At 48.3% G+C, this 26,173-nt stretch overlaps 4 protein-coding genes and 1 pseudogene across 6 annotated transcripts; 1 reads left to right on the plus strand and 4 right to left on the minus strand.

The window, feature by feature from the left end:
- Nucleotides 1-3,678: 3,678 nt before the first annotated feature.
- On the minus strand, nt 3,679-5,134 carry LOC148334461 (neurocan core protein-like). Its single transcript, XM_088298038.1, has 6 exons — nt 5,015-5,134; nt 4,782-4,927; nt 4,543-4,710; nt 4,198-4,313; nt 3,937-4,138; nt 3,679-3,783 (listed from the first exon to the last, which is right to left on the minus strand). Exons 1-6 carry the CDS (start codon nt 5,130-5,132, stop codon nt 3,679-3,681), a joined length of 855 nt encoding a protein of 284 aa, XP_088154164.1. The 5' UTR covers nt 5,133-5,134.
- A 157-nt stretch (nt 5,135-5,291) lies between these two features.
- On the minus strand, nt 5,292-8,343 carry LOC148334462 (uncharacterized; annotated as a pseudogene).
- A 2,152-nt stretch (nt 8,344-10,495) lies between these two features.
- On the minus strand, nt 10,496-14,698 carry LOC148334463 (uncharacterized). 2 transcript variants are annotated; one of them, XM_088298211.1, is made up of 5 exons: nt 14,120-14,698; nt 12,839-12,932; nt 12,684-12,771; nt 12,344-12,587; nt 10,496-11,699 (listed from the first exon to the last, which is right to left on the minus strand). In XM_088298211.1, exons 2-5 carry the CDS (start codon nt 12,850-12,852, stop codon nt 11,017-11,019), a joined length of 1,029 nt encoding a protein of 342 aa, XP_088154337.1. In that variant the 5' UTR covers nt 12,853-12,932; nt 14,120-14,698; the 3' UTR covers nt 10,496-11,016. The 2 variants fall into 2 exon arrangements, with proteins under 2 accessions (XP_088154337.1, XP_088154336.1); XM_088298210.1 differs by lacking the exon at nt 14,120-14,698 and adding an exon at nt 13,457-13,557.
- Nucleotides 14,699-14,849: 151 nt separating this feature from the next.
- On the minus strand, nt 14,850-25,892 carry kcnj11l (potassium inwardly rectifying channel subfamily J member 11, like). 2 transcript variants are annotated; one of them, XM_088298208.1, is made up of 6 exons: nt 25,795-25,892; nt 24,358-24,517; nt 23,447-23,686; nt 21,637-21,906; nt 20,941-21,148; nt 14,850-20,351 (listed from the first exon to the last, which is right to left on the minus strand). In XM_088298208.1, the coding sequence occupies exons 2-6, from the start codon at nt 24,514-24,516 to the stop codon at nt 19,936-19,938; spliced, it is 1,293 nt and encodes a 430-aa protein (XP_088154334.1). In that variant the 5' UTR covers nt 24,517; nt 25,795-25,892; the 3' UTR covers nt 14,850-19,935. The 2 variants fall into 2 exon arrangements, with proteins under 2 accessions (XP_088154334.1, XP_088154335.1); XM_088298209.1 differs by having other exon boundaries at nt 25,819-25,881.
- On the plus strand, nt 15,571-16,738 carry LOC148334465 (CD59 glycoprotein-like). Its single transcript, XM_088298212.1, has 3 exons — nt 15,571-15,652; nt 15,795-15,896; nt 16,488-16,738. Exons 1-3 carry the CDS (start codon nt 15,586-15,588, stop codon nt 16,688-16,690), a joined length of 372 nt encoding a protein of 123 aa, XP_088154338.1. The 5' UTR covers nt 15,571-15,585; the 3' UTR covers nt 16,691-16,738.
- Nucleotides 25,893-26,173: the final 281 nt, after the last annotated feature.

Genomic DNA, 26,173 nt, shown 5'->3' on the forward strand with positions numbered 1-26,173 from the left:
AGAAGACCTCAAGTTTGGTCGCACGCCATTTGCGCTCAAGCTTCCTACAAGATCGTTTCAGTACGCGCGTTTCCTCTGTAAACCACGGAGTAAGCCTCTTTGGACGAGTTTTAGTTTTTAAAGGCGCGACGGAGTCAAGCGCATTTAACAAAGCGACATTAAAGTTGTTTGTGAGATCATCAATCGTACCAATATAATTAGGAAACGAAGCAGTTGCTAAAGGGAGTAGCTCAGAGAGCGCAACGATGGTTGAGGAGCTAATGTTACGGCTGCTATAATTTTGATTATGGTCAGAACGATGACAGTGAGCCAAGACTTCAAATTTGATAAAGTAATGGTCAGATATAGCACTGGTATATGGTAATACAATTATTTTTGAAGATGCTAAGCCTCGGGTTAATACCAAATCTAGCGTATTGCCATTTATATGCGTTGCTTCATTTATTATTTGCGTGAAACCAAACATATCAATGATTGTCCGAAACGCTACCGTAAGTGGTTCCGACGGGAGATTCATATGAATGTTGAAGTCGCCCATGATAAGTATATTATCCGCATGAGTTACTAAATCAGCTACGAATTCAGAAAATTCATCTAAAAAGCCGGAGTAAGAGCCAGGTGGACGATAAAGAACGGCAAGATAAAACGGCAGCTCGGCTGAGGATCGCATATTGAGAACTTCAAATATTTTAAAGGAATTGCTAAAACGAGGACTAAGTTTTAGGTTAGATTCGGAAATGAGGGCTACACCCCCGCCTTTCTTTTGAGGGCGCGCAACATGCGAGCTCACGAAGTTTGGAGGCGAAGCCTCATTTAGCTGTAAAAACTGATTTGGTTTTAACCAGGTCTCGCAAAGACCAATCATGTTAAGATTATGGTCTCTAATAAGGTCATTAACTAACAAGGCTTTCGATGAAAGCGATCTAATATTTAAAAAACCGAGTTTCAGTAAAATAGGTCTATCTAAGTTATTCCGCGCAACAGGACTCCTGGTCATAATATTAAGGAGATTGCCTTGCCTAGGTCCCGGATTGTACCTCGAGCGACTATAAACGCGGCGAGAAATTCTGACGGTCGGAATCCGATAGTTATTTACCAGCTTTCGAGTGCTATTATTTTGAGAGAACGGCTCGTCGTCAATAAAACCGACCGAGGAGGAATGCTTAAACCCATCATGTATTGCCACCTCAGTAGAAATTATATCAGTATGAGATCTACCAGCGTATGGTGTGTAGCGCTCAAATCTAGAAGAAAAGCTATGTGTGTTGTCTAAGTCTAGCATAGCGCTAGTTAGCTCTAGCCTTACAGACTCCATACCCTTCCTTACAGGCTCACTATTCGCCTGCAGCCCGACCTGCTCTAATATGAATAGTCATGGAAGGCTCAAACAATAATCTATGTTTCTAGAAAGAGTGATGGCGCCTTCCCAGTTAGGGTGAAGGCCGTCCATCCTCAGCAGGTCGGGTCGGCCCCAGAAAGAAGGCCAGTTATCTATAAACTGCAGTCCGTGCTCACTACAAAAACTAGCCAGCCACTTATTTAGCGAGAATAATCTACTAAACCTCTCATCATTGCCTCTCGCAGGCAAGGGGCCAGAGACAATTACTCGATGCCGACTCATCTTTCTGGCGAGATCACAAGTCCTTGCTATGTTTTTCTTTGTGATCTCTGATTGCTTCATCCTAGTGTCATTGGAGCCAACGTGTATCACTATATCTGAATAGCTAGCGTTGTTTGCACAGCGCTGGTGTATAGGTGTCTTGCGCGCTAGCTCCATAAGATTAGCTTCTATGTCGGGTGCTCTGGCCCCAGGAATACACATTACTGTGGCTGGATTTTCAAGCTTAATGTTGCGGGTAATGGAGTCACCTATCACTAAGGTGCGGGAGCCATGAGACCGAGGTGGAATGGAACTGCTATGTGTCTTAACAGGCTCACCGCGATTAGCAAGCCGTTTACGGCCAATGCTAACCAGACTAGCAGGTTGGCTACAACCCGTGCTAACAGTCGTGTCCGCCACGTTTACGCTTACCACATTACTCTGCTCTAGCTGGCGGACACGTCCCTCTAGCAGGGAGAGTCTTTCCATGAGAAAGGTGCAAGTGTTGCATGTGGTGGTGCACGAAACCATAGTTGCGTTTACTCGCCCGGTGGATAAAAGCGGAGGAAAAGATGTCGCGCCGAAAGTGACGTCCTGTCGCGCCGAAAGTGACGTCCTCTTTAGAGCTCACCAGATCTAGACCCAAAATCACACAATGCTTAATATGACAGATCTAAGCGGCAGAATACTTTACACAGGTAAGACTTACACACAAAGCAGTTTCAAAGCAGAACACAAAATACAAACTGATTATTCTTTGATTAGTTGTTTGCCAGAGCAGATGCCGTCATCTTCTCATAGATGATCTCTGTGAGCGACACGTGGCCCCACACTTGCAGCTCCGTGATACGTGCCAATTCCCTCACTTGGTATGGGAAATTCATCTCGTGGTCGTCGTTGATGAGAATGAGGAAACGGTCGACATCACACTTGATGACAACCTGGGCGACAAGAGGACACCGTGCGTGTTTGTGAAAATGCATGACGGCTCGGTGGCGACTCAACAAGTTAACGGATGCCTCCCATAGCGGAATGAGAACATGTTGCAGTTTGATGCCACGCCCACGTCCTTCCACATATACACATGATCGGCAGAAAAATGACCTCAACACATCTTGTGACTCAAGGCCTGTAAACTGTGAAGGCATCCATGCACAACATTGCACGTATGCCTTCATTGCGTTCCGTTTTAGATGAATGCACGCCGTCATTTGTGATGCAGCGTTTCTGCCAACGGCCCAGAAATGCCACCAATCACGTTACAGGTGCTGCTGAATAAAAGATGCATCAAGACTAAAGCGTGACAAGCTGGCCTTACACTCGGCTCTTGGTTCGAAAAGGGCTCTCCTCTGGGAGTTCCCACGCAGAGGCCTTTGTGAGCGAGAGCAACCTCGCATGGCGCAAACTGCCAACTGGCAGCCTACCAATGCTGTATTTCATTCATACTGCTGGACATCAGATTCAATCACAAACTCTCCAGAGGGCAGTCAAAATTATTGGCTGCCCTCTCCCCTCCCTGTGCGCCTTGCACGTCTGGACAAACAATTGAGCGGATCCGTGTCAATCAACGAGTCCAACCGCTAACCAACCAGTGGCGGGGCACATGTCGATGCGAGAGGGTGACACGGGGGTGAATTTTCACTCCTGTCCCGTCCCACTTCCACAGAACAAAATCCCGTCCCATCCCTTGCCGGTGAAAACGACTCCAATTCCATCCCGCTCCCGTTTTGGAGGTCAGCTACATTATTTAGATTTTTTAAACTTGGGTTGTTTCCTACTGCAGGGCTCGACACTACCTTCCGCAACTTTTTCAGGCGGTCACACCTTATTTTTGATGCGGGACAGCACGTCCATATTTGCTGGCGTACGGTCATCTCACATCGGCTGATAAAGACGAGTCACAAGTAAACGTTCCACTGCCGTCGCAGCAGCGGCTTGTCGGGGCATAGGCGGAAGTGACGTAGGAGCCGACGTGGCAGGAATGCAGTTTTTTCATTTAGCGAATCAAAATATGCAAACGGAACAGCCAGGGGTAAAAACAAACACAGAGGCAAGAAGTCTATTTGTAAAGCGTGACGTCATGAGCAAGCGCGCAGCCTCCGAAGGACCCCGACCACATCGAGCAACCCGTCCCACATGTAGGACCGACACCGGGCCTCGAGGCCTGGAGTTTGACACCCTTGCTTTAAAAGATACCGACTTGTTATCAGTCAACGATAACGACACGCCCGGAACTGCGCGCTGGATGTGCTGCCCCCAACAAAACATGGAGCGACTGATCTTTTAGCAATGGAGGTGTGCGTGTGAGTGCAGAATACCCGCGTGAGTCACGTCACCTTGAATTTGAGTCCGGGTTCAACGCGCTTCCCGGCAAGCTGCATTTGCTGACGCACATTCCAGGAAGTGGACTGTCTGGAATTCAACCAAATTCTGTTGGTCGCGAAGTTCAACTTGAGGAGAAGCGCAACACTCCTGGTGTGGTCATTGTTGTCGTTATCATCATCATCGGCAGTGGGCACGATCAGGTTGACTTTAAACCTGGAACACAGATGCACAAACGTGTGCTCATGGCGTTAGCCTTCCCTGTGCGTGCGTACGTGTGGGTGTGGACAGGGGGCTCGTACCACTTTGCTAACTTTTTTGCTTCTCCTGTGATGGTGATGGCGCTGTTCACTTGGAGGCCGTCCTTCAATTTGACTGTGAGTCCACCAAGCTTCAATCGCACAATCAAAAATAAGAAGTGGCAAACACATTTTGAGTCGAAATTGTGTGTGAATGCTCAAATCTGACGCTGAACTGATTTCAATGTGGAATGTCCACGTTCAACTTGAAATACTTTGAACCTGTCGAGTAACGTGGAAGAATTTTCTTCACGCCAGGTGTGCAAGGTGAACAAAAATGTTTCTCAGCATTTACAGAGAGGGAGAAAAAAATCAACTCACCTCTGTCGCTGAGATGCTGAGCTTGCGCCTGTACAAGCGTGTGCTGTAACCAGACTGGCTCTCCTGCGCCACTTGCGGCTTCACTGAGGTAATTGCAAAATACTCTGTGGGCTTCTTGCACATAAAGCGGTTGAATTTCTTGCAGGACATCTGCTTCCATCTTCCAGTCTGAAAGACAAATGAGGTCCATTTCAGTGCATAGTGCAGGTGTCCTTCCAAATGCTAATTTCGGCACGCACCTCTTTTGACATCGCGACACAGCTCTTGTCACGGTTGTTGGGTTCTCCTGGGGCCCAGCGGGTGAAGGTTACTTTGTCTTCATTTGACCACATGAACGTGCCTGGAACCCATCTGTTGTTCAGTCCGGTCCACATGTCGCCGGTTTCTACAGAGGTCGGATGGGAAAAGATTCTCACATTCATCCTGTTGTTCTATAAAAGACCGCCGCCGCATTGAAGGTTGCAATGCGCACCCAAGTTGGAGGCCTTTTTCACCCACGTCTGCTCCACCTCAGAAAGGATGTAAACTAAGTCGGCATCACGTCTCAGGCAGGCAGTCCGCGCACTATCCCACTTCATTTTGTTCGTCATAAATTTGTAGCAGAACCCCGCAAACTCCTGCCAGTCAAGTCCAGTGCATCTCAGCTCTGCAGGTAAGATCCCGTGTGAGTTATCAGTAATCAACATTTGATGCAAGATGAAATGGTTAGTGGAGGTGATCCCGTTGTTGGTGGTGCCAATATAGTCGCTCTATTCCGGAGCGCTCATCACAATACAGTCTCCTCCGATGTCGTCCCGAATGACGCCAGCGTGAACAGCGGCCGCGCAGATGCTCGAGTCCTGCACTCACACATCAAGTCTCAGTCAAAGACAGGAATTCATCTGGCAGGTCATGACAGGGATGAGGCCAGGGAGACAAAGCCTCCTGCACGTGAAGGCTTGAGAGAAAATACTGCTTTCATCAAATTCTCTGGGTTTACAATGAACGCCAGCGTTTGCGTCATTGAAATCGCCGAATTTTGCTTATTTCCTGGTCTAAAACATGGGCGAGAAGGCAAGAGTCACACAGGCAGTTGGCGTGTGCCCACACACCAGAGACATTGCGATTTCTTTTCTCACAGCCCCGATGCGTCACTTACATCACTCACATACTGCGCATGCTGACATTCAACAGCCCGTCGAACGTATTGAATAAATGCGTGTGACAGATTCGCTCTTTGTGATGGGTCAGAAAAGCCACACAATGAGCGACCACAGTGAGCCAAACCTCTTTAGTGTTGCTGCTTTATTAGAGTAAAAGCTTAAAGTGTTTTTTCTGTCCTGTTGGTAAAGGAAATTGCAATATCTGTCAGAAATTTTGCTCCTCATTTGTTCCTAAAGGTCATACAATCACGCACCTCCTTGTAGGTGGACGTTCCGAACACGCTGTGCTCGGCTTTGGCGCATCCTGGTGGACAATAGAACCTGCAGAAGACATGAGTGTTATGAAATTGACGACAGGAGGCGGTGGTCCTGAAACATCACGTCAGGTGCTGCGACTCACGTCATCGGATCGGTGAACTGGGCGTAGTTCCATTTCTGAGCGCAGGTCATCTCAGAATCTGTCAGAGAAAAGGTGAAATCCAAACATTTTTGTTTTTTTTTATCCCAGCAACCACGGCGGTAGAGTGTCTTCGCGCACCAAGCTTGCATCCTAAGACGTCAAAGCGAAGGCCGAAGTTGACACCTTCCTCCAGGGGCAGAATGCGGATGTACTGCGCGGACGCGGGCGTGCCAAGCAAGTGCGTCCCCCGCCGGTAAACTAGAAATGGAACATCTCCACGTTTGCATTTGACAAGTTTCGACAATGAGGTCGGGAGTCGGGTGACTGACCGGCCACTCACCTGCCCGTCCGGAAGTTGGGTCCATGTTTTCCCATCAACACTCAGCTTCATCTCAAAGTCTATGCCCCAGAACATGGGGTCAGTGTGAAGACACCCCTGGGTCACGATCCCCGTCACCTTTGTCACGTGACGGAGGTTCACCTGGATCCAGCTGCCGATGGCTGCAGGAGGCGGACGTTAGTTTGCTCAGGACACCAAAGTGCTGGATAGCCGTCAATTTTCTACATACCATCGCCCAACGGTCTCCAGCAGGTCATCCCGTTCAGGCGGGAATTCTCATGGCTGACATCGCTCATAAACGAGGAGGCACTAAAGTCTGAGTCTGCAATCCTCCCGTCTGCGATGCCCAGACTGTCGAGACACACTGAGAACAGCCAAAAGTCCATTTGGAGTTGAACGGATGCTCAAAGGCCTTATGAACTCAATGTCGGGCCATCTGCCCCCTCTCGAGATTCCTTGCATTGTTTGTCGAGACCGGTAGTAGCCAACCTTTTATGGCTTGCGGACCCCCGAACATTATCAGAGCGTGAGTACCACTCACTCACATGTGTTGATGACTCTCCAAAAGTGGAGTGGAACACAACTGACTGTTGAGTGAACATTATTTCATTTCCAACTGACACATTGTCTCAATCAAGCATGGAAGTAGGTTGCCTTGAAAATCAGTAATCTGACCCAAAATATGCCTTTGTTATACACATATATAACAACTCGCATAGAAGCCAAAAAGTCCATCCTTTTGATGTGGGCTTTTTCAACTTTCACTATCAGGAACAAAACACTGAGCAAGAATATTAGTCAGAGTCACCGTAGCGGTCATCTGAGCTTGAAAGAGGCAAGTCTGGCGTTCATTGAAACCAGTTCTAAAATAATTCCATGTGACCCCTGCAATGTATCGCGAACCCCCCTGACCCTGGTTGGGAGACGCTGCATTCGACAACAGTAGATAAGGAGATGTGGCGCCCACCTTTCTGTTCACAGCTGTAGACTATCTCCAGGTATTTGGAGACGCCCGGGCAGGTCTCCTCCTCGAAAGGGTCCGTAAGGCAATATTGACGGTTGTTGCATTTCTTCCTGTAGTGAGGGAGGACGCCTTCCACCGTGCAACGCTCTGCGAAACACAACACACCGGTCAGGCCCGAGTTGACGTGATGTTTCCGGGGCCACGGCCACTGTTGCAACTCAACGAGTTCAGCAAACCAAAGTTGAAAATAAACAACTTGTTTGGCTGCAACAGTAGCGCAGCTCACTTGTGGATTCTCGCATCCTACCGTTTGATCCTTCTTTGGCCGGACAAACGTCGCCACTCCTTCTTCCGTAGAAAGCCGATTGGATGAAGATGACGCTTTGATTTGGATCCTCAGACGGACAAAGGAGGTTGGCGCGGCTGCCGTCGCAGACGAGGAGTTCTCGGAAACCTGCCAGCGCACCGTCATGGCCTTTTTGTCACAACCTTTTGAAGTCACCATTCATGGAAACTTACCGTCATGCCGTGGAGGTTCGGGGGTCTTTCCTGCAAGATAAAAGCCAAAGGTGAGCGTCGACACATGGCGAGAATTGGCTGAGAGTCCCATCCTATACCTCTTCCTCTTTTCTTGCAGATGTCGCCACTCTTCTTCTGGCAGGCGTCAAATTTCCATTCATTGTTGGCGATGAGGAAGGAAAGGCAGTTTCCACCCGAGGTGTCATCTGGAAGGAGACGACAAATGCTAGGCGCTCTTCTTCCCATTCCTCCACACCGTGGCCCACAAACACGGACGGGTCGGCTTTTGAGACCAACCTGCTCTCGAGTGGACGTAACTGAACACGGATCCGTCGGTCCACTTGCCGCCGTCTGCCGTGATAGGGGTGTTGGCGCCCAACCAAAGAGGACACGGTCGGCAGAAGTGCAGACAGACCTTTGGATCAAAGCTAAACATGAATACGTTGCCAACAGAACTGGAGTCAGAAGTGAGAATGCTTTTTAATCCAGGTCCTGTGCATTTCACGGTGGGTAGACCTGTTAAAACGTCCAATCAGTGAATGACGCCGTAGGGATCGGTAAATCTCGTTCCATCAGTCGGAGTCAACTTGTGAATGTAACATTTACGGTCGTGGAAATTGAGTTTATTCACTCAAATGAACGCTTCTCACTGGTTTTTTTTTTTTTTTAAACAGTTGACGACAAAGACAGGTTATTCGATGAGAACATCCGCACTGCCATAATGACAAAAACAAATCCTTTTTTGGCTGCCCATGACAACGATCAATGGAATTTTACGCAAATTAAAACCGTCTTTCTGTTACTACTTGCTCTGCGGCAATTGACCTTTTTTAACTGACCTCATTTTTGCTCGTTTTCTGAAAATCCTAAATGGTATTCAAATGCAAATGCACTGAATACCCATTCTTGCCAGTGACAACGACATGAAACTTTGTTTTAAACTGCCAAACTATTGAATGTTAAAACTCAAGAAATGTGCCGTCTCATCACTGACCAATTTTTGATTGTGCGGATGAAATGAATCTCGCGAGCCGACGCCTGCGTTTTGTGTCGTTGAAACAGGAAAAGTGTTAAAGTTGCAGCGCGTGGAGCAACTTTCCAAGCCCGTTGCTCGCTGCATTTCCGAGAAGGTATACTGACGGCCGAGGAGGGAGACGACATCAAGAAGTCGCTGGATTTTCTCGTCTGCTATCAAAATGCAGCAGAAAGAGATGGAGGAGGGAGTTGAAGCGGTGAAGATCCAAAACGCTGAGAAAGATTTTGCGGCGCAGGGAGTAGGAGAACGAGCAACACTCCAGGATCAATGATTTGACCGTGACCGTGACCGTGACCGGACTCCGAATCAAACCCCCATCAGACGCCCGTGCGGTGACCCGACGAGTTCCATGGGATGGCAGCTGCACTCAGCAGCAGGTGGCTGCGTTTCTTCTGCCTAAAGGTGCTGAATTGGATGTTGACAACAGAGGGCCATGTAAGCCACCGAAGCGCAAAAAAAATCAAGACATACTGAGGTTCGTTCCCAGAAAACAGAAAAATGCACTGTTGGAGAACGTCCGAATCCGGCTCCGGCCTTCCTATGTGGAGTTTGCATGTTCTCCCCTGTGCCTGCGTGCGTTTGCTCCGGATTTTCTCCGGGTTTCTTCCCACATTCCAAAAACATGCACGGCCGGCCGACTGAACACTCTAAATTGCCCCAAGGTATGTGTGCGAGCGCGGATGGTTGTTTGACTTTGTGTGCCCTGCGATCGGCTGGCAACCCGTTCAGGGTGTGACCTCGCCTACTGCCCAAAGATAGCTGAGGAGAAGCGGTATAGACGATGGATGGACGGATGGATGAAGTTGTTAAAAGTGCTACTCCTCAGGATGTGACTTCTAATCACGATTCATTTGTGAAGGCAAAAAGATGCCAAGCTTCAGGAGCCATCAGCAGCAAGTTGACTGCAGGAGTACAGAGAGAGAGAGAAAAAAGTGTGATGACACAAAATTTGTTTGCACTCATGAATAAAGATCATTAAAAATAAGATTTATCTGGTGTCCCATGAAAGACAATTAAAATGGTGCACTATGTTCTCAGCATCAGCAGTTTGATCGGATGTCGTCAAATCGTATTGCCCATGCACTGCTCTAACTTTTTATTTCATTTTGTATTTCTTTTCTTCTTTTTTTTCATTATTTCAAAGCAGTCTTCTTTTTTTTCATTATTTCAAAGCAGAATGACAACAAAGGCGAACATATTTGTTCATAGCTCCCACTTGAGTTTGTTTAGTGTGGTGAGTTAGTTCAGGTGTAAAACTGCATTCACTCAACCGTTAAAAATAAACCAGTTGTTCTCTCTCTCTCTCTCGCTCTCTCTCTGAGGGAGTATATGTACGCCTGCCTGCGTCTCATGAACGACGTGAAAACATTCATTTGGATGTGTGCTCTTTTTTTTTCTTAATGTGTTGCCAAGGTATCAGATCGGGATCTGTACTGGCTGATACTTAAAACCAAAGACTCCGACTTGGGTGTGCTAAAAATGTGATTGGAACATCCCTCGGTTTCAAGATACGAGCAATATAAAAAAAAAATAAAATAAAAAAAAAACAATATTGAGCATTTTGGGGGACTGCGATCCCATTTTTATTTCAATTTGGAAAATTAATTGAGAGACAAGCATGGTCAGGGAGCCAATTCAACTCCTATTTCACACCCTTCTCATGAGGGTCTAAATATGCATGAAAAATAATTAAAGCAGGGGTACACAATCCTGTTACTCGAGTGCCGGTATCCAGCCTGTTTTTCCATCTCTCCGTGCTCCAACACACCAGATTCAAATGAGCAGATTATCAGCGAGGTCTGCAGACGCAAGATAACGATCCCGATCAATTGAGTCAGGTGTCTTGCAGCAGGGTGAAATGGAACCCAATTAGGACACTGGCCCTCGAGGGAAAGGATGAAACTTTGCACACGCATCAGGTTGTTACATCGCCAAGGAGCAAGTGAATAGGGATCTTCAGAGATTGCTTCACTTAGCCTAACCCCCACAAGTGAGATCTGGCGACGGGCCTGATCTCAAAGCGCCACTGAACAGTGGATACCAAGGAGGGATTCCAGTGAATTGTACGAGGGTCTAGAGTTTGTCAACCAGCTTGCTGAACAAGGACACAAGCCTCTGTGTGCTCTCCAGCTGCTCGGGTCCGACGTCGACGGCAATCAAGTTCTGGCATAAGCTGGTCCGCACCATCCTTTCCTTCCCGAGCGACTCAGTGTCTACGCCTGCCGCCCGCTCCCTCTCTGCCATCTCCTTGCCATCCGCGAGTAGTGACCGGGCCCGTCCCGCCTCCTCCTGTGCCCGACCCAGAAGTGCGCGGTCCCGCTCGAGGAAAGCTCGGTCCCTGTCCAAAAAGGCCCGGTCTCGATCCAGACACACTCGGTCCCGCTCAAGCGCCGCCCGGTCCCGCTCCAACGCCGCCCGATCCCGCTCAAGCACCGCCTGAGCCCGCTCCAGTGCCGTCCGGTCCCGCTCCAAAATTGCCCGGTCTCGCTCCAGTGTCGCCCGATCCTGCTCCAGCTGTCTGGAGCGGGGGCCCAAGTCCCACCTGTCGCATCGCAGTTTGTGGTCGGTGGTGCTTCCGCAGGACGGCTCCTCCGCGTCGCCGCTGTGGGTGACATCCGTGGCGTGGCCCTCGGGGAGGAGCGTAGCATACAGCGCAACGTCGTGATCGTGAAGTTGGGGGCCGGCGTCCGGTGGCACTTCCATTTGACCATCGCCATTCACCTCTGAGACATCCGTGTTCAACCCGTTCTGCACAGCTGGAGAGTGCACCAAGATTTAAAGCACCTTACAGTGTCAAGATGTTTTACTTTCAAGCTCATTTCATATCATTTTTGCGCAGGAATACAAAACGGCCATTCATTAATTTCCAATAACAGCAAGCCGTTTCAATGCAGTGTTGTTTTTGGCAGGCATTTTAGATTGAGTCTTAGTCTTAGTCATTTTAGTCACTTATTAGTTTTCGTCACATTTAGTCATTCCGATTTGTGCTAGTTTTAGTCTATGGAAACGCCAAAAAAAAAAGTTTTAGTCTAGTTTTTGCAAATTGATGAGACCAAAATGGTTTTAGTCCGTTTTAGTTCAAAATAGGCGGACAAGGTTTACTCCCAACAGCAAAGATTTTTTGATCAACTACAACATCGACTTGTAGTACAGTACAGTAGCACAAGTACAAACGATCAAACATATGTCTTGTTTACTTGTAGTCCATCAAACAAAAGTCCTCATCGTGATGAGCATTAAAATAATGATTTGAGCTCCCACTACACAAAAATTTCCATATCATGAATGATGATACAGATTTTTTAGTGGACTTTGCACGCTATCAAAATTCCTAATAAGCAAAGGATTCCCAATACAACTTTTCCAATAAATCTGAGGCATCCATCCGTGTCAACCTTACCTGTAATGACGACAGCACCACAAGCCTCTGCTTCTTCATCCGAGCCGAGCGAGGCCGCGTGCGCTGCCAAGTCACCGAAGGTGAAGTGAGGCACGCGATTGTCATCAGTATCGGCCACCACCGACGGCTCCAGCAACTTGCCGCTCTCGCCCAGACGCCCGCTCGTCGCCTCGTCCATCAGCTGGAACCAGCGCCACGAGGGTCGCCCGGGCCGCTCCATTCCAGCCGGTGGGTTCTTCAGAACCTGCGTGACAAAAAAACAATGCGGTGTCACCGTCACAAAGCAAAGCCTCCCTTCCGTTTTTGGCGTGGGGTCTGATGGGAGAAGCGAGTGACTGACCCGGTACTTCTCCTTCAGGTTGTCCCACTTCTTCTTGAGCTGGCGTGCCGATACCATCCCCTCAAGACCAAGCTCCTGCCGAATGGCCCTGACGCGAATGCGCATCAACATTAGCGAGCAAGCAAGTAGACAGAGGAACAAACGGACGGACTGACCTCCAGCCCCGCATGGCCGAGTGCCTCTGGCCCGTGAAAATGGCGCTGTTGGCGGCACGAAGTTCGATCAGCTTCCTGATGTCTCGCTCCGTCACTGGTGTGGACACGCGCACAAGACAGATAAAGGAAAGACAGTTTTATTTCGGTAGCACATTTTACACAAGGCAACTAACTCCATGTGAATGTTCTTCGCATTGGCAAAGACAAAACGTACATGCATTACAAACATAAAAGTTAACAACATAACATGAAGAGTTGCCAGCTTGTAACTTATTTCCGTCATCCATTCATCTGTCAACGAATCGGACAGAGGAAAATCGTGTAAACTTTGAAAACCAGCAGATTATTTCAAATTGACAGTGTAAAAAATGCACAAACATATTTGTGAAGATTTAGCTACTGGTCTACATCAACGCACACGCACGCCATAATACGTAGCCAAATAATACACGTGCATGCACAGGCGTGATGAAAACATTAGTCCCAAATACAAACTCGTCAGTGCGAGTAGCAACGTTCCAGTCGCACACAGAAAATCAAAACCGTCGACTTTCTCGCGTCTCGTCCCTTGTGTGGCGTAAAATGTTGAAAGAATATCAATCAAATTATCAGTCTTACTTCTGTAGGAGAACGACATGACAACATTGGAAGACGCCCGCAATGCGGAAGCTGTGAGTTGTTTTCTTCGCCTGTTAAACAACTGTGCGTCAAGCTGCGCTGCCATCTAGGGGCTGAACAAGTGAACCGCACACCACGAATGAAACGTGACAACGTCGACTACATGCAGCAACACGCGTACACAGAGTGACGCGCCCTAAGGTTTCGTGACTGGTGAGGCACTAATGACTCCTCAGTAATAGAAGCTTCTATATTTTAATTTTCACCTTAACTGCAACGTTTGTTTTTGAAGCTTCGACTTATGGTTCAATCAATTCCACACTACAGCAATGTGATAGCAAGAAAAACAGAAGAGTTTTCATGCTGGTTTTTCCACAACTCTATTTTTAAAGCATTTGAACGTATTTTTATAATTCACGCTATCAAAGTATCGATTATGAAATCACCCACGAGTTATAATTAATGTACTTGAGCCAAACACAGCTCCCTCAAATACAGGTGAATGGAAGGGGTGGCGACTTGCAGTGGTGCTGCACGTCCTCAAACAGCTGGTGCTCCCCCTAGTGGTTATGTATGTTTATGGGAGGAGCGCCGCGAGTCTCAATTTCACACCCAATTTCGGTAGGGAGCGCTAAAGAATAGCAAGAGCTGCAAAGCACCAACCTGGAGCCCAGAGTGCGCAGCGGGTTCGGCCACGGTCAAAGACTTCTTCCGTGCCTCTTTCATTTTGATGTCAAGTTCTGTCGGAACTTCTGCCAGCTCGTTGTCCTTCATGTTTGCTAAAATATGAAGGTCCTGAACAGAGGACTACCAGTCAAAGTCCAACAGGTTTAAAGAGGAGGTCAAGTCAAAAGTAGACTGAGAAACAGTTTCTTTCCGAGAGCCATCTCCATACTGAACTCTCACACACACACGGGACCACCCTATCCTTGCAAAACAGCATTGTGATGTGTTTCTATATGCCCTATTCAGTACTGAATTCCATTGCACTGTCTTATTTATTCATCTAATTTATATATCTGTCTGTATTATTGTTGTATTGCACTGGAGAGGGGAGCCCTCTAATCTCGTTGCACACTTGAGTACAATGACAATAAAGGGATTTCTATTCTATTCTATTCATGGTGTTCTGATTAATATTGCATTTGCGGGATATGAATTAAGCAGCAAAATCCAGCCGCTTTCATCCATCTCAGGAGGCGGCCATTTTGTCACCTAGTGTCGACGGAAAATGACATCGCAGTTGCTCGGGACTCAGCTAATGACCGATTGGTCATTAGCTCAGCTCCTTCACAATCTAAGAAAACAGGTTGAAAGAAAATTTTTGACTTGACTTCCCCTTTAATGCCAGAAGAATCCGGAATGTCCTCAAGTCAACGACCACACAGGCAGGTGAATTTTCCCTTTCTTTATCGCCATGTGTGACAAGCTAGGTATTCAAAAGGGGTGAGACAGAGACAACAATGCGCAGCACGTTCAGCTTGGACAAGGTCAAACAAATAAGCAGCCATCTTCTTTGCGTTCTCGCGCGGGTTGCTGATGCCATCGTCTCATTCCAGGATTTCTGGTGGATGTTTTTCGGTGCAGACATAAATTGTGCAAGTGGCTCTCTTGTGAGCTTATGAAGAAAAATGCAGTGTTAGCGTGTCGTTAGCGTTTACTATGGAAGGCCACACTGTGACCAAAGTGAAGTCCTACGATGACACATCTCTTTTTCCTTGACTTTCTGACCTACGAAAGAACGAAAACAACCAACCGGAAAGCGAAGCAATCCATTAGAAAAAAAAAAGAAAAAAGAAAAATCAAAACACCCAACTGACTGACTGGCAAAGCAACAACCATCCATTTTTCTTGTCTAAACATTTGTCAAAAGTGTTTTTTGTGCTTTCCAGTGCTCTGCTGAATGAATTGATGAAAAGACTTCAGCGTTCATTTTCTAAACGGGCGAGCCATTTTCCAACCACTGCTCTCAATCGCACTTTTGTGTGCGCCCTGATGTGACTCTCTTTGTGTGTCCACATGTGTGTGTGTGTGTGTGTGTGTGTAGGAAGAGGAGGACAAAGGCGCATTATGGATGTGCGTGTGTATGTGGCTTGCGTGTTGAGTGGATTGTAGCAGAAGAAGAAGAAATGTCGCCACGCGTGGATCAAGTCCTGGTCCTGGCCCTGATCATCATGATGACCTTCGTGCACCAAGGTGACATAATCGACACGCTTCATTTGCATAACAAAAGCCGAGCGTACTCTTTTCATGAGCATAACAACTCGTCTACTAACAACATTTCGACTTGACAAGGATTGTACGTGCGTGGTAACTCGATTGGTACGACGTGCCGCAGGTGGTGCTCTCCGCTGCTACAAGTGCTCTGACTACACCGGCCGCTGCGAGAACGTCCACGAGTGCACATATGAGGACGCCTGCCTCATGCTCAGCATCCAAGGTCGGCCCGCACCGTGACCTCAAGCGGCAGTGCTCACAATCAAGTGTGTCATTGTGTTTATGAGAGTGTATGTGTGTTTGTGTCTCACGTATGTTTGTTACAAATGCATCTATGATGCGTTTACGACCTACTAGTATTCATGTTGTGTCTGCATGTGTATTCTTTTTACAAGTACATTTCTGATGTGAGTGTCTTTGTGTCCAAATGTTCTACCAGTGCTTCTCAAATTGTGTGAACCTGGGGAACGTGTTTTTTTCCCGCCGTCCTACAATAAAGCGTAATTGCACCTCCACTCCAGTAGTTGGCAGTGGCGCTCTCCTTGCCCATTCTGCGCAGCGAGTATGAACTCGACGGTGTAGGGTTGTTTTGCAACCAAAATGCGATTATTTAGAGTGGCGGCGGAGTGTGGCTGGTGGTAGGGGGGCGGGGGGGCGCCAACTGTTTTCTTCTCGCTAGAGGGGCGGGCAAAACAGAAATATTTGAAAAGCACTGACTTAACGTGTGTGTGCCCTTCGGATGTGTGTGATGTGCATGCGCTAGTGTGTGCATGTTTTTAACGGGTATTTGTGTTTGTGATGTGCGTGCGTGTAGGCAGCAAGACGGTGCGGCAGTGCATTCGCTACACCGACTGCGACAATTCGCGTCTGTCCCAGATGTTCCCGGCCATGTCGCCCTTTTCGTACCGCTGCTGCAACAACAACCTGTGCAACTCCAGCGGGGAGGTGGGCGCGGCCCGGCCCGGCCCATTGCTGCTGATTGGCTGCCTGTTTAGCGTGCTCGCCTTCTGGCTGTAAGGTCACAGGACCGCCGGCTGCTTGTTAATAAAGACAAAAATAAGTTTGTCCTCACTCGTTTCAAGTTGCCTCAAGTTCAATTACCCTCACGCTCTGTGTGGGGGTGTGTGTGCGTGTGTCTCTAAGCACATACAGTGAAACCTCTGTTCTCGACCATAATCCGTTCCAGAACCCTGTTCGAAAAGCGATTTGTTCGAACACCGAATCAAATGCAATAGTTGTACGCACTACTTTTCTTTTTTCGCTAGTAGCAGCTTTGCTGCTTGCACTGACCTTCTTAGGAGGCATGATTAGGGGCTAAAACACTTGGCAGCATGTAGCACGTCCGCACGCGACAACAATTGGTCAATTGGCCGCTCAGCATCCCACCCTCGCATGCGCACTCACGCGTCATACCGGCGTTCGAACTGCAAAGCAAGAATTTCTCTTTTTTTGTTCGACCTCAGAGTCGTTCGAGAACCGAGGTTCCCCTGTATGTCTTGTGCGCCTGTTCTGTCACTGCGTAGGTGTGCATGCATGTGAATGCTTGTGCATGTGCACGTATTTTGTGTCCGTGTGTGTTTGTGTGTGCATTTGCGTATGCGTATAGGGGGGCGTATCCATCTGCAAGGGTGTTGTGTACGTGTAGCCATGTTTGTGTGTGTATGTATGTGTCTCTTGTACGTGTGTGTTCGGTATTTGTGCAAGTGTGTCTGTAAGATTATGTCAATTTGTGTGCGTGCATGTGTTTTGTGTCTTTAATTGTGTGTGATGGTGGCGCGCATAGACGCAGCGGCTAACGGCTTTCCCTCCCAGTGCTCCTTATTGCTTTTTATTAGTGTTTGCTTGTTCTTATTGGCACCAACTGAGGCACAACATCGACATACCCGCCATGACATCGTGGACATTGGATATCGATTCAAAATAACCATCACAGAGGAATTTTGCTATGATCTCAAAATTCCGGACGAACTGGTGAGGCCGCCCGGCTCACCGTGGCTTGTCATCGGGACCGGGAGGCGGCGCAGGCGACGCAAAGAGAGGTAGCAGAAGCGGGGCTGCAGGTCCGGTGTCTTGCTACGGCTGCGACGGCAGCCCCACAGGCAACCACTGCCGAGTCTCTACCTCACCAACACCAGATCCGTGGTCCACAAAATCGACGATCTGGGATTACAAATCCTGAGAAACCGCTATGTGCGAGACAGCAGTGTGATCGTCATCACGGAATCCTGGCTGCACGCCAACGTCCCCGACGCTAGCATCCAGCTGGCCGGGCGCTCGCTACATTGCGCGGATCGGACGAGGGACACCAGTAAGAGAAGGGGCGGGGGCTCTGTGTTTACGTGCATGATAACTGGTGCGGCGATAGCGAAGCACTCTTCCCCCGACATCGAGTTCATGTCCGTCAAATGCCGGCCTTATTTCCTCCCGATGGAGCTAACGGTAGTGATCGTCACAGCTGTTTACATCCCTCCCGACGCTAGCACTAGCACGGCGCTCTCGCTACTCGCGTGCGTCAGCAATAAACACCAGCGGGCGCACCCTGATGGCGTCCACATAGTAGCGGGAGACTTTAATAAGGCCAATTTAAAGACTGTACTTCCAGAGTTTCACCAGCACGTCAAGTGCCCAACGAGGGGAGACAACACTCTCGACCATGTGTACCCGAACATCAAGCACGCATACAGAGCCCTCCCACTCGCCCCGCTCGGCCAGTCAGACCACCTGTCCTTGCAGCTCGCACCTGCGTACACCCTTCTCAGGCGCAGATTCAGGCCCACCACAAAGACTGAAAACCTGGCGTGATGACGCCATGAGTGAATTACAGGACTGCTTTCAAGACACAAACTGGGACCTCTTTGATCATCAGGACCTTGATGTCTACACACATTGTGTACTGGACTACATCAAGTTCTGCATGGAAACTGTATCCCTACACAGGACCATACGGACCTTCCCAAATGCGAAGCCCTGGATGTACAGCCAGGTCCGCTCTCTCCTCAAGGCCCGTGACGCTGCCTTCAGGTCAGGCGACAAAGCCCAGTACAGGGTGGCTCGTGCTGACCTGAGCAAAGGCATCAAGCTAGCCAAGGCAAACTACAAGAGGAGGCTGGAGGCCCACCTTGCCAGCAACAGACCACGTGAGGTGTGACAGGGTCTGTGGAGCATCACCAACTTCCGAGGCAGCAGCACGACCTCTGTAGACCCGAGTGCATCGCTGGCAGAGGAGCTTAACTGCTTCTTCGCTCGCTTTGACTCGCCCCAAGCGTCACACCCCCGCACTTCATGCCTCAACTCCCCCCCACTCACCGTAGAGGAAGACGATGTGAGGTGCGCGCTCCTGGCTATTAACCCCAGGAAAGCTACTGGACCCGACGGAATACCAGGCAAGGTCCTCAGAGCATGTGCCCACCAACTGTCACATGTTTTCTGCAGGGTCTTCAACCGCTCCCTGGCTCAAGCAGTCATCCCCTCCTGCTTGAAAACTTCCACCATTATTCCCTCCCCAAAAAGTCACCGGCCGTCCACCTGAATGACTACCGTCCTGTTGCTCTCACGCCAGTCATCATGAAGCTTTGAGAGGCTGGTTCTCCAGCACATCAGGGACTGACAGGTACGGCGGCTGCACTGAGGCGGACAGAGTGAGGCTCCAGAGGACAGTCAAAACAGCGCAAAGGATTATTGGCTGCCCTCTCCCCTCACTGTCGGACATCGACACCGCCCGGTGCCTCAGAAGGGCTCTGAACATCGTCAAAGACAATACCCACCCAAACTCACACCTGTTCGACCTGATGCCCTCTGGCAGGCGCTACAGGTGCATCAAATCAAGGACCAATGGACTGAGAAACAGTTTCTTTCCAAGAGCCATCTCCATTCTGAACTCTCACACACACACGAGAACACCCTTACCTTGCAGAACAGTGACGTGATGTGTTTTTATATATCCTATTCAGTATTATTTTCCATTGCACTAACTATTCTCTTATTCATCTAATTTATATATTTATCTGAATTATTGTTGTATTGCACTGGAGAGGGGAGCTCTCTAATCTCGTTGCACACTTGAGTACAATAACAATAAAGGGATTTCTGATTCTGATTTTCTGATCCTGAATGCGTTTCTGCATGCGCGTGCCTGTGTGTGCGTGCGTATCTCTATCTACCGAACGTGTGTGTGCATATACTGTATATTTATGTACTTGAGCAAAAAGTGTGTAAGTGTGTTTCTGCGTGTGTCGATAAGTGTGTTCGTTTGTCGATCCCCGTCAGCCCGTGTCTCGGGGTGAGCTCATGGCGTTGATGCCCAGACCAGGAAGTCGCTCCTGGCCGGCGCTGGGCTCTGCCTCCTCCCGGGTGGGGTCATACCAGGGTAGGGAGGAGGCATCCTCGCAGGCCCGCCCCCCTCTTCGGAAGCCCCCCCTCCCGGCCCGGACCAATCCCCAGCCCTGGGGTCGCGTTTCAAAGTCGGCGCCGTCCTCCCGGATGCCGCGCGTCTGCTCCAGCTCTTTGGCGCTGAGCGCCGACATGCGCACGGGGAGCGTGTTGCCGAATTTGGAGTAGTCGACGCAGTAGCGGCCGTCCTCCTCGCTCACGATGGACACGAAGCGGCGGCCCCACAGAATCTCGTCGGGCGTGTACGACGTCCTGGCCTGCATGCTGATGCCCGTCGTCTCCACCACACCTGGACGCAGCACAAATGCCACACGGCCACAAACGTCATTACGCTGTGATGAACTGAACCCATACCCTGACTCAATGTACTTGAAGATTAACAGTCAACATGGCAAATAATTAAAATGCTTTTGATCAGTTGTTATGTAAAAACAAAATGATTCCAGTCATTATTATGATAATTAGTAGTAGTAGCAGCAGTAGTACAGTCCCTCTTCATTTTCTTTCAGGCATCCTAATCAGATGGCCGAGCCACCTCATCTGGCTCCTCTCAACGTGAAGGAGCAGCGGCTCGACACTGAGTCGCTCCCGGATGGCCGAGCTTCTCACCCTATCTCTAAGGGAAAGCCCAGACACCCTGCGGAGGAAGCTCATTTCGGCCGCTTGTAAGCGAAATCTTGTTTTTTCGGTCGCGACGCACAGCTCGTGACCATCGGGGAGGGTAGGAACGTAGATCGACCGGTAAATCGAGAGCTTCGCCTTTTGACTCAGCTCCTTCTTCACCACGACAGATCAATACAGCGTCCGCATCACTGCTACCGCTACTAGTTGTTACGGCAACACTTTCAGCATCTTTTCACGAGGGGGCGCTAGAGGACCTTCCAGGATGACGATGACCTCGAGGTCAGCAGTGGCCAGCGAGTGAGCGGACAGGTCATACAGCGGACTTCCTCTCTCCAGTGTGTGGCTGATGATGAGTGGCGACACCAGGAAGACGCCGTTACTCCTCAGCGGGTTCTCCACTTGGATGTCCAACTGGCTCACCGGGATCACTTCGCCCTCCAACGTCACCGTGCGACGGATCACCTGCCGCGGAACAATGTGACAAGATTTGAAATGAATAATTTAGCATTCCAAAGTTCATCATTAGCATCAATGAGGTAGTCACAAGCGTCGAAGGGCCAGTGAACTGGCACGGCGAACGACACAGTTTACTGCCTTCAAAATGAAGATGCTGATTGACCGAAGAAGAGATCCATTGCTCACCCTTAGGCACCTAAAGTTCCCGTATGTCTATCACCGAAGTTTGAATTTTTACTCGGCAAACTGATTGTGAGCATATACAGTCTGGAATTTTTAGTGAGGTGCACTTTTTTTGGGGAGGAATTAAAAAAAATGCATTTTACAGTCTTAAATTCATTTTCAAGTTATGATATATTTTTTTTAAGTTGATCGATCCTTCATTTGTTTCAATTAGCTTACGGATATCTGGGGCTGTTGATGGACGCTACATTAGCTTTGGGTTGCTAATGACTTTTAGTGAATCAGCTGAGCACCGACCAACAGGATCTCACCTGCAGCTGCACGGTGGCCGAGATGATCATGCTCTTGCGGAGGTCGCCCACCCTGAACATGAAGGTGGGCCGCCCATTGCGGGGGGCCACCACAGCGTTGCGGGAGAAGATAAGTGTCTCGGCCCGCCGGTTAGCCTGCGCCGTCTTCATGAAGACGCAGCCCAGCATCACGGCGTTGATGATCAGGCCCAGGATGTTCTGCACGATCAGGACCACGATGGCCGCCGGGCACTCTTCCGTCACCATGCGTCCACCAAAGCCGATGGTCACCTGGATGCGAGATCCTTAGCGTTAACGTGCTTGTTCACCTTCATTATGGTACTCATTAGCATACGGTATTAAGTGCCAGGCCCAATTCCAGGAAGTCCACTGCCATTCTTGGAAAGATGAGGACACCCCCCCCCCAAAAAAAAGGTGGATACACTTTTAAAAAGGAACTTCACAGGTGTTACCACTTGCTGTTAGCTGTTGTTGTTCGCACTCGTCGTCACTGGCGCCCTTACACCAGTCATTATCATCTGAGAGCTAACATACCATCTCTAAGCCTGTCGTTAGCATCTGTGAGCTAGTCAGTGACATCCAAAAGCCAGTAAACTGCATTCATGAACTCGTTTAGCATGCATGTGACAAATCTCAATTGCATTTCTGAGCTCTTCACGAGCATCTTGATGCTCGCTATGAACATATGTGAGTGCGTATAGATTCCCAAAGGTAGCCACTTCAGGATGCAATATTATTCATTAGGGATGTAACGATTCACTCAAGCCCCGATTCGCTTCCATCTTCAATTTTCAGTTCCCAATTTCGATTCGATATTTTATTTTATTACTTTTTTTAATTGCTACCACGCTCATCTCATGGTTGAGTTGTTCGGCTGGTATCGCCGTTGAAAGACGTTTTATAAGACAAGAGCCTCTTTGTCATCATTTACAGACACGAGGGCTGATTCGGATTGGCTCTTTACCGTCCTATCGCGTTTTACAACAGTACGACGTCCAGGACTCAAACACAAACAGTCGATTGAAGGGTCTTCTGCATTCGAACACGCTGTTCTTTTTTGTTTTAGTAATACAACTCCCCTCACTCGCATGAACAATCTCGCGAGACCCCCGCAAGACAATTGTGACACTCAGTTACCGTAAAGTTGCAACACAGTCGCAAACGCAAATTCAGCACCATGACATGACAGTGTCCGACACCTGAATGGTTCATAATTGTGGCACAGTTATCACGCTTGCACCGCAAGTGTCAATCTGTGTTTTGCAGCTGAGAGGAGAGAGAAGCCGTAAGCGTAAGACCTCATTTGTGCGTACGCGTGGTGGGTCTTGTACACACGAAACACATTTTGGTACGTACAAAACGTGTTTTCGGACGCGGTATTTGACATTACGCTTACGTCATTGGGACTTGTATGCGGTATTTCACATTACGTACACGCCAAACTCATTTTTGTACGCCGTATTTCATATTACGTACACGCCACACTATATGAGAGGCACTGGTTTATAGGAATAAAGTTACAACACTCCAAGCAAAAACGTCTCCTTTTTTGGGTCAGAAGTAATGATTCATTTCAAATGTACTGCACATAAACAGTTAAAAAAGTACAGAAATAAAAGTTTGAAAACAATTTTAAAAATCAAATGCAAATAAGTTCTCATTATTTGGGCGTTACTTGGTAAAAAACGCTTGAAGAAACACTGATCTTGTGGATGCTAATGATTAGCACATGGATGCTAGGGACTACTAAAGATGCTAAAACTGCTAAATGAGCGGCTGGAAACCATCAAGAAGATGCCAAAGTTCCAACCTGGACTTCGATGGAGAAGAGGAAGGCGGATGTGAAGGAGTTGATGGCAGTGACACAGGGAATGGTCGCCGCCCCCTCGATGTGTTGCTGAGGTTGCAGATCGCCATGGGCGAAAGCCAGCAGCCACCAGACCATGGCGAACAACATCCACGAGCACAGGAAGGCCGACGTGAAGATCAGGAGCGAGTGCTGCCACTTCAGGTCCACCATGGTGGTGAACACGTCCTGCAGGAAGCGACCCTGCCAAGCACCACAGGCGTCAATGCTGTGGCAATCGCATCCTAATTAGTGTTCAAAGTCATCCAATTTCACTTCCTTTGTTCAAACCGTTCTCTTTATTTCATTGAAATGACAGATCTATCCATGTCATCCATGTATAGTGACTGGCAGAACACTAACATTCCCTTTCACAAGATAGCAGAAGCTGTGATCAATCTATGGATCCACATTTTTGTCTGATTGTGAGCAAACACTGAGAGTTTGTGCGTGATTGTGCACCTTGTGCATGAAGAACGTATTCATCCGTCAACAATGTCACAAAAAGTATACATCTGTGTCCCAAAATGTATACATGCCGACTTGAATTTTTCAAGATACGAGTTCTAGTTCTTTGCTTTGATTTGTGAGCGCAAACTTGATGTACGACTGTCGTAACTAACTCAACTTGTTTGACAACAACAACTGTTCAAAACAAGGCCTCAAACTGTTTCATTCCACTCCCGGCTGACATTTATTCTCAAACTCAAAGAAAAACGACAGGCAACACCTCTTGCCATCATATGGAAGGACGCTGAATTGTTTTGCCAGTCACTGCACATCACCGACATGGACAGACCGACAACCTCTCACGAAATAGCCTCCTTTTTGCCAATGACGAGTGTGTGAAGGAGTGCGGCGGACAATGTGCTGACCTGCTCCCGGATGTTCTTGTGTGCCACATTGCAAGAGCCCGTCTTGGCAATAAAGCGCGCCCGCTGGCACCTGGAGCGCTTCCGGTTGGGATGCTTGCGCTCTTCTGCCAGCCGGGTCAGCAGGAAGCCGTCTGGCACTAAGCCCTTCCTGGCCAGCATGCTAACACACGCGCATACACAAAACGCTGTATTAAATTCTTTGTGACAAACACAATTAATAGGCATAGAGCCTATCCCAGCTGTCTTCAGGCAGTCGGCGGAGTACACCTTGGACTGGTTGCTAGCCAGGCAGGGCACACAAAGACAAACAACCAATCACACTCCAAATCACACCTAGGGACAATTTGGAGTGTTCAATCAACGTACCATGCATGTCTTTGAAATGTGGGAGGAAAACAGAGTACAATACAATACAACAGCTGGAGCTGTAACAAAGCGCTTTCCATCCATCCATCCATCCATCCATCCATCCATCCATGGGTACTTTGAACTGCTGTTTGCTGCATATAAGCACAAACAACAGTCAGTACCCGTCCCACCATCCTAAGGCGGAGGGAGGCTACCCTCTTGTCCACCGAGGTGAACCCCAATGTACAGGCGCCAAGCCAGGGGGCAATAAGCATGCCCACACCTGCTCGGCGCCTCTCACCTTGGGCAACTCCAGAATGGAAGAGTGTCAAACCCCTCTCGGGAGGACTGATACCAAAGCTCAAGCTGTGTGTGGAGGTGAGTCCGACTATGTCAAGTCGGAACTTCTTTGCCTTACACACCAGCTCAGGCTCCTTCCCTGCCAGAGAGGTGACATTCCATGTCCCAAGAGTTAGTTTCTGTAGCCGGGGATCAGAGCACCAAGGTCTCTGCCTCTTGCCACTGCCCGACTCACAATGCACCGAACACCTTTGGCTGGAGCTGTAGCAAAGCGCTATACATATGTCGTCATATAAATTAGCAAGTAATTAGAACACAATTTAAAACACAAACACATTTACAATAGATACCAGAAAACCCACTCACACAAGGGGGGAACATGCAAACTCCACACAGGAAGGCCGGAGCCGGAATAGAACCCAATAAAGATAAAGACAAAGATAAAGATAAAGATAAAGACAAAGATAAAGATGTCCTTTATTAGTCCCACAATGGGGAAATTTGCACTGTGAGACGAACATAAAAACCAGTCTTCACTGTGCATTATTATTATTATTATTATTATTACGTTACTTAAATACAATGAAATGAACCTGATTTAAAAACAAAAAAGTAAGGAAAATAAAGACCACATAAACATGGTTGGACCTTGCTGTGTTTTTCTATCGATTAGATATGATCGACAAGGTAATTAGTCAGCGCAGCGACCTGATCACGATCATTTCGTCTTTCAGATGTTTTGATAAAAGATTAAACGTGGTAAGATGAACTTCACGCATCATTCTTTACCTGACGGTCGATCAAAAAACGGACCTGTTCAAACTGATGTATTTGCGTTGTCCATCGTTTTCACCTCCTGACGTTTGGAGGACCACAGATGATTGGTCAAGCGGAATTTACTACAATAACAGTTCCGACGCTCTTTCAAAGTAAATCGCCACGCTCCTGTTCTCATGTGGTTTCTGTTTTAGCAATCGACAATAATCCCAGCCAGAAAATTAAAACTAACCTAAACAGACAGATATAAGTCATTCGTGAAAAGTTTTGTTGTAAAACAGTTGTCATGAATTTTGTGTGTTGTGACTTACTTTGAAGGGTGACGCATGACAGGAAACGGACAGATTATTCTTTTCCTTGAAAAGGCGAACAGACATTGAACGCACCAACA

Source organism: Idiotropiscis lumnitzeri, chromosome 6 (assembly GCF_059441095.1).
Source record: "Idiotropiscis lumnitzeri isolate Australia: NSW breed Sydney's pygmy pipehorse chromosome 6, RoL_Ilum_1.0, whole genome shotgun sequence".
NCBI classification, from domain to species: Eukaryota; Metazoa; Chordata; class Actinopteri; order Syngnathiformes; family Syngnathidae; genus Idiotropiscis; species Idiotropiscis lumnitzeri.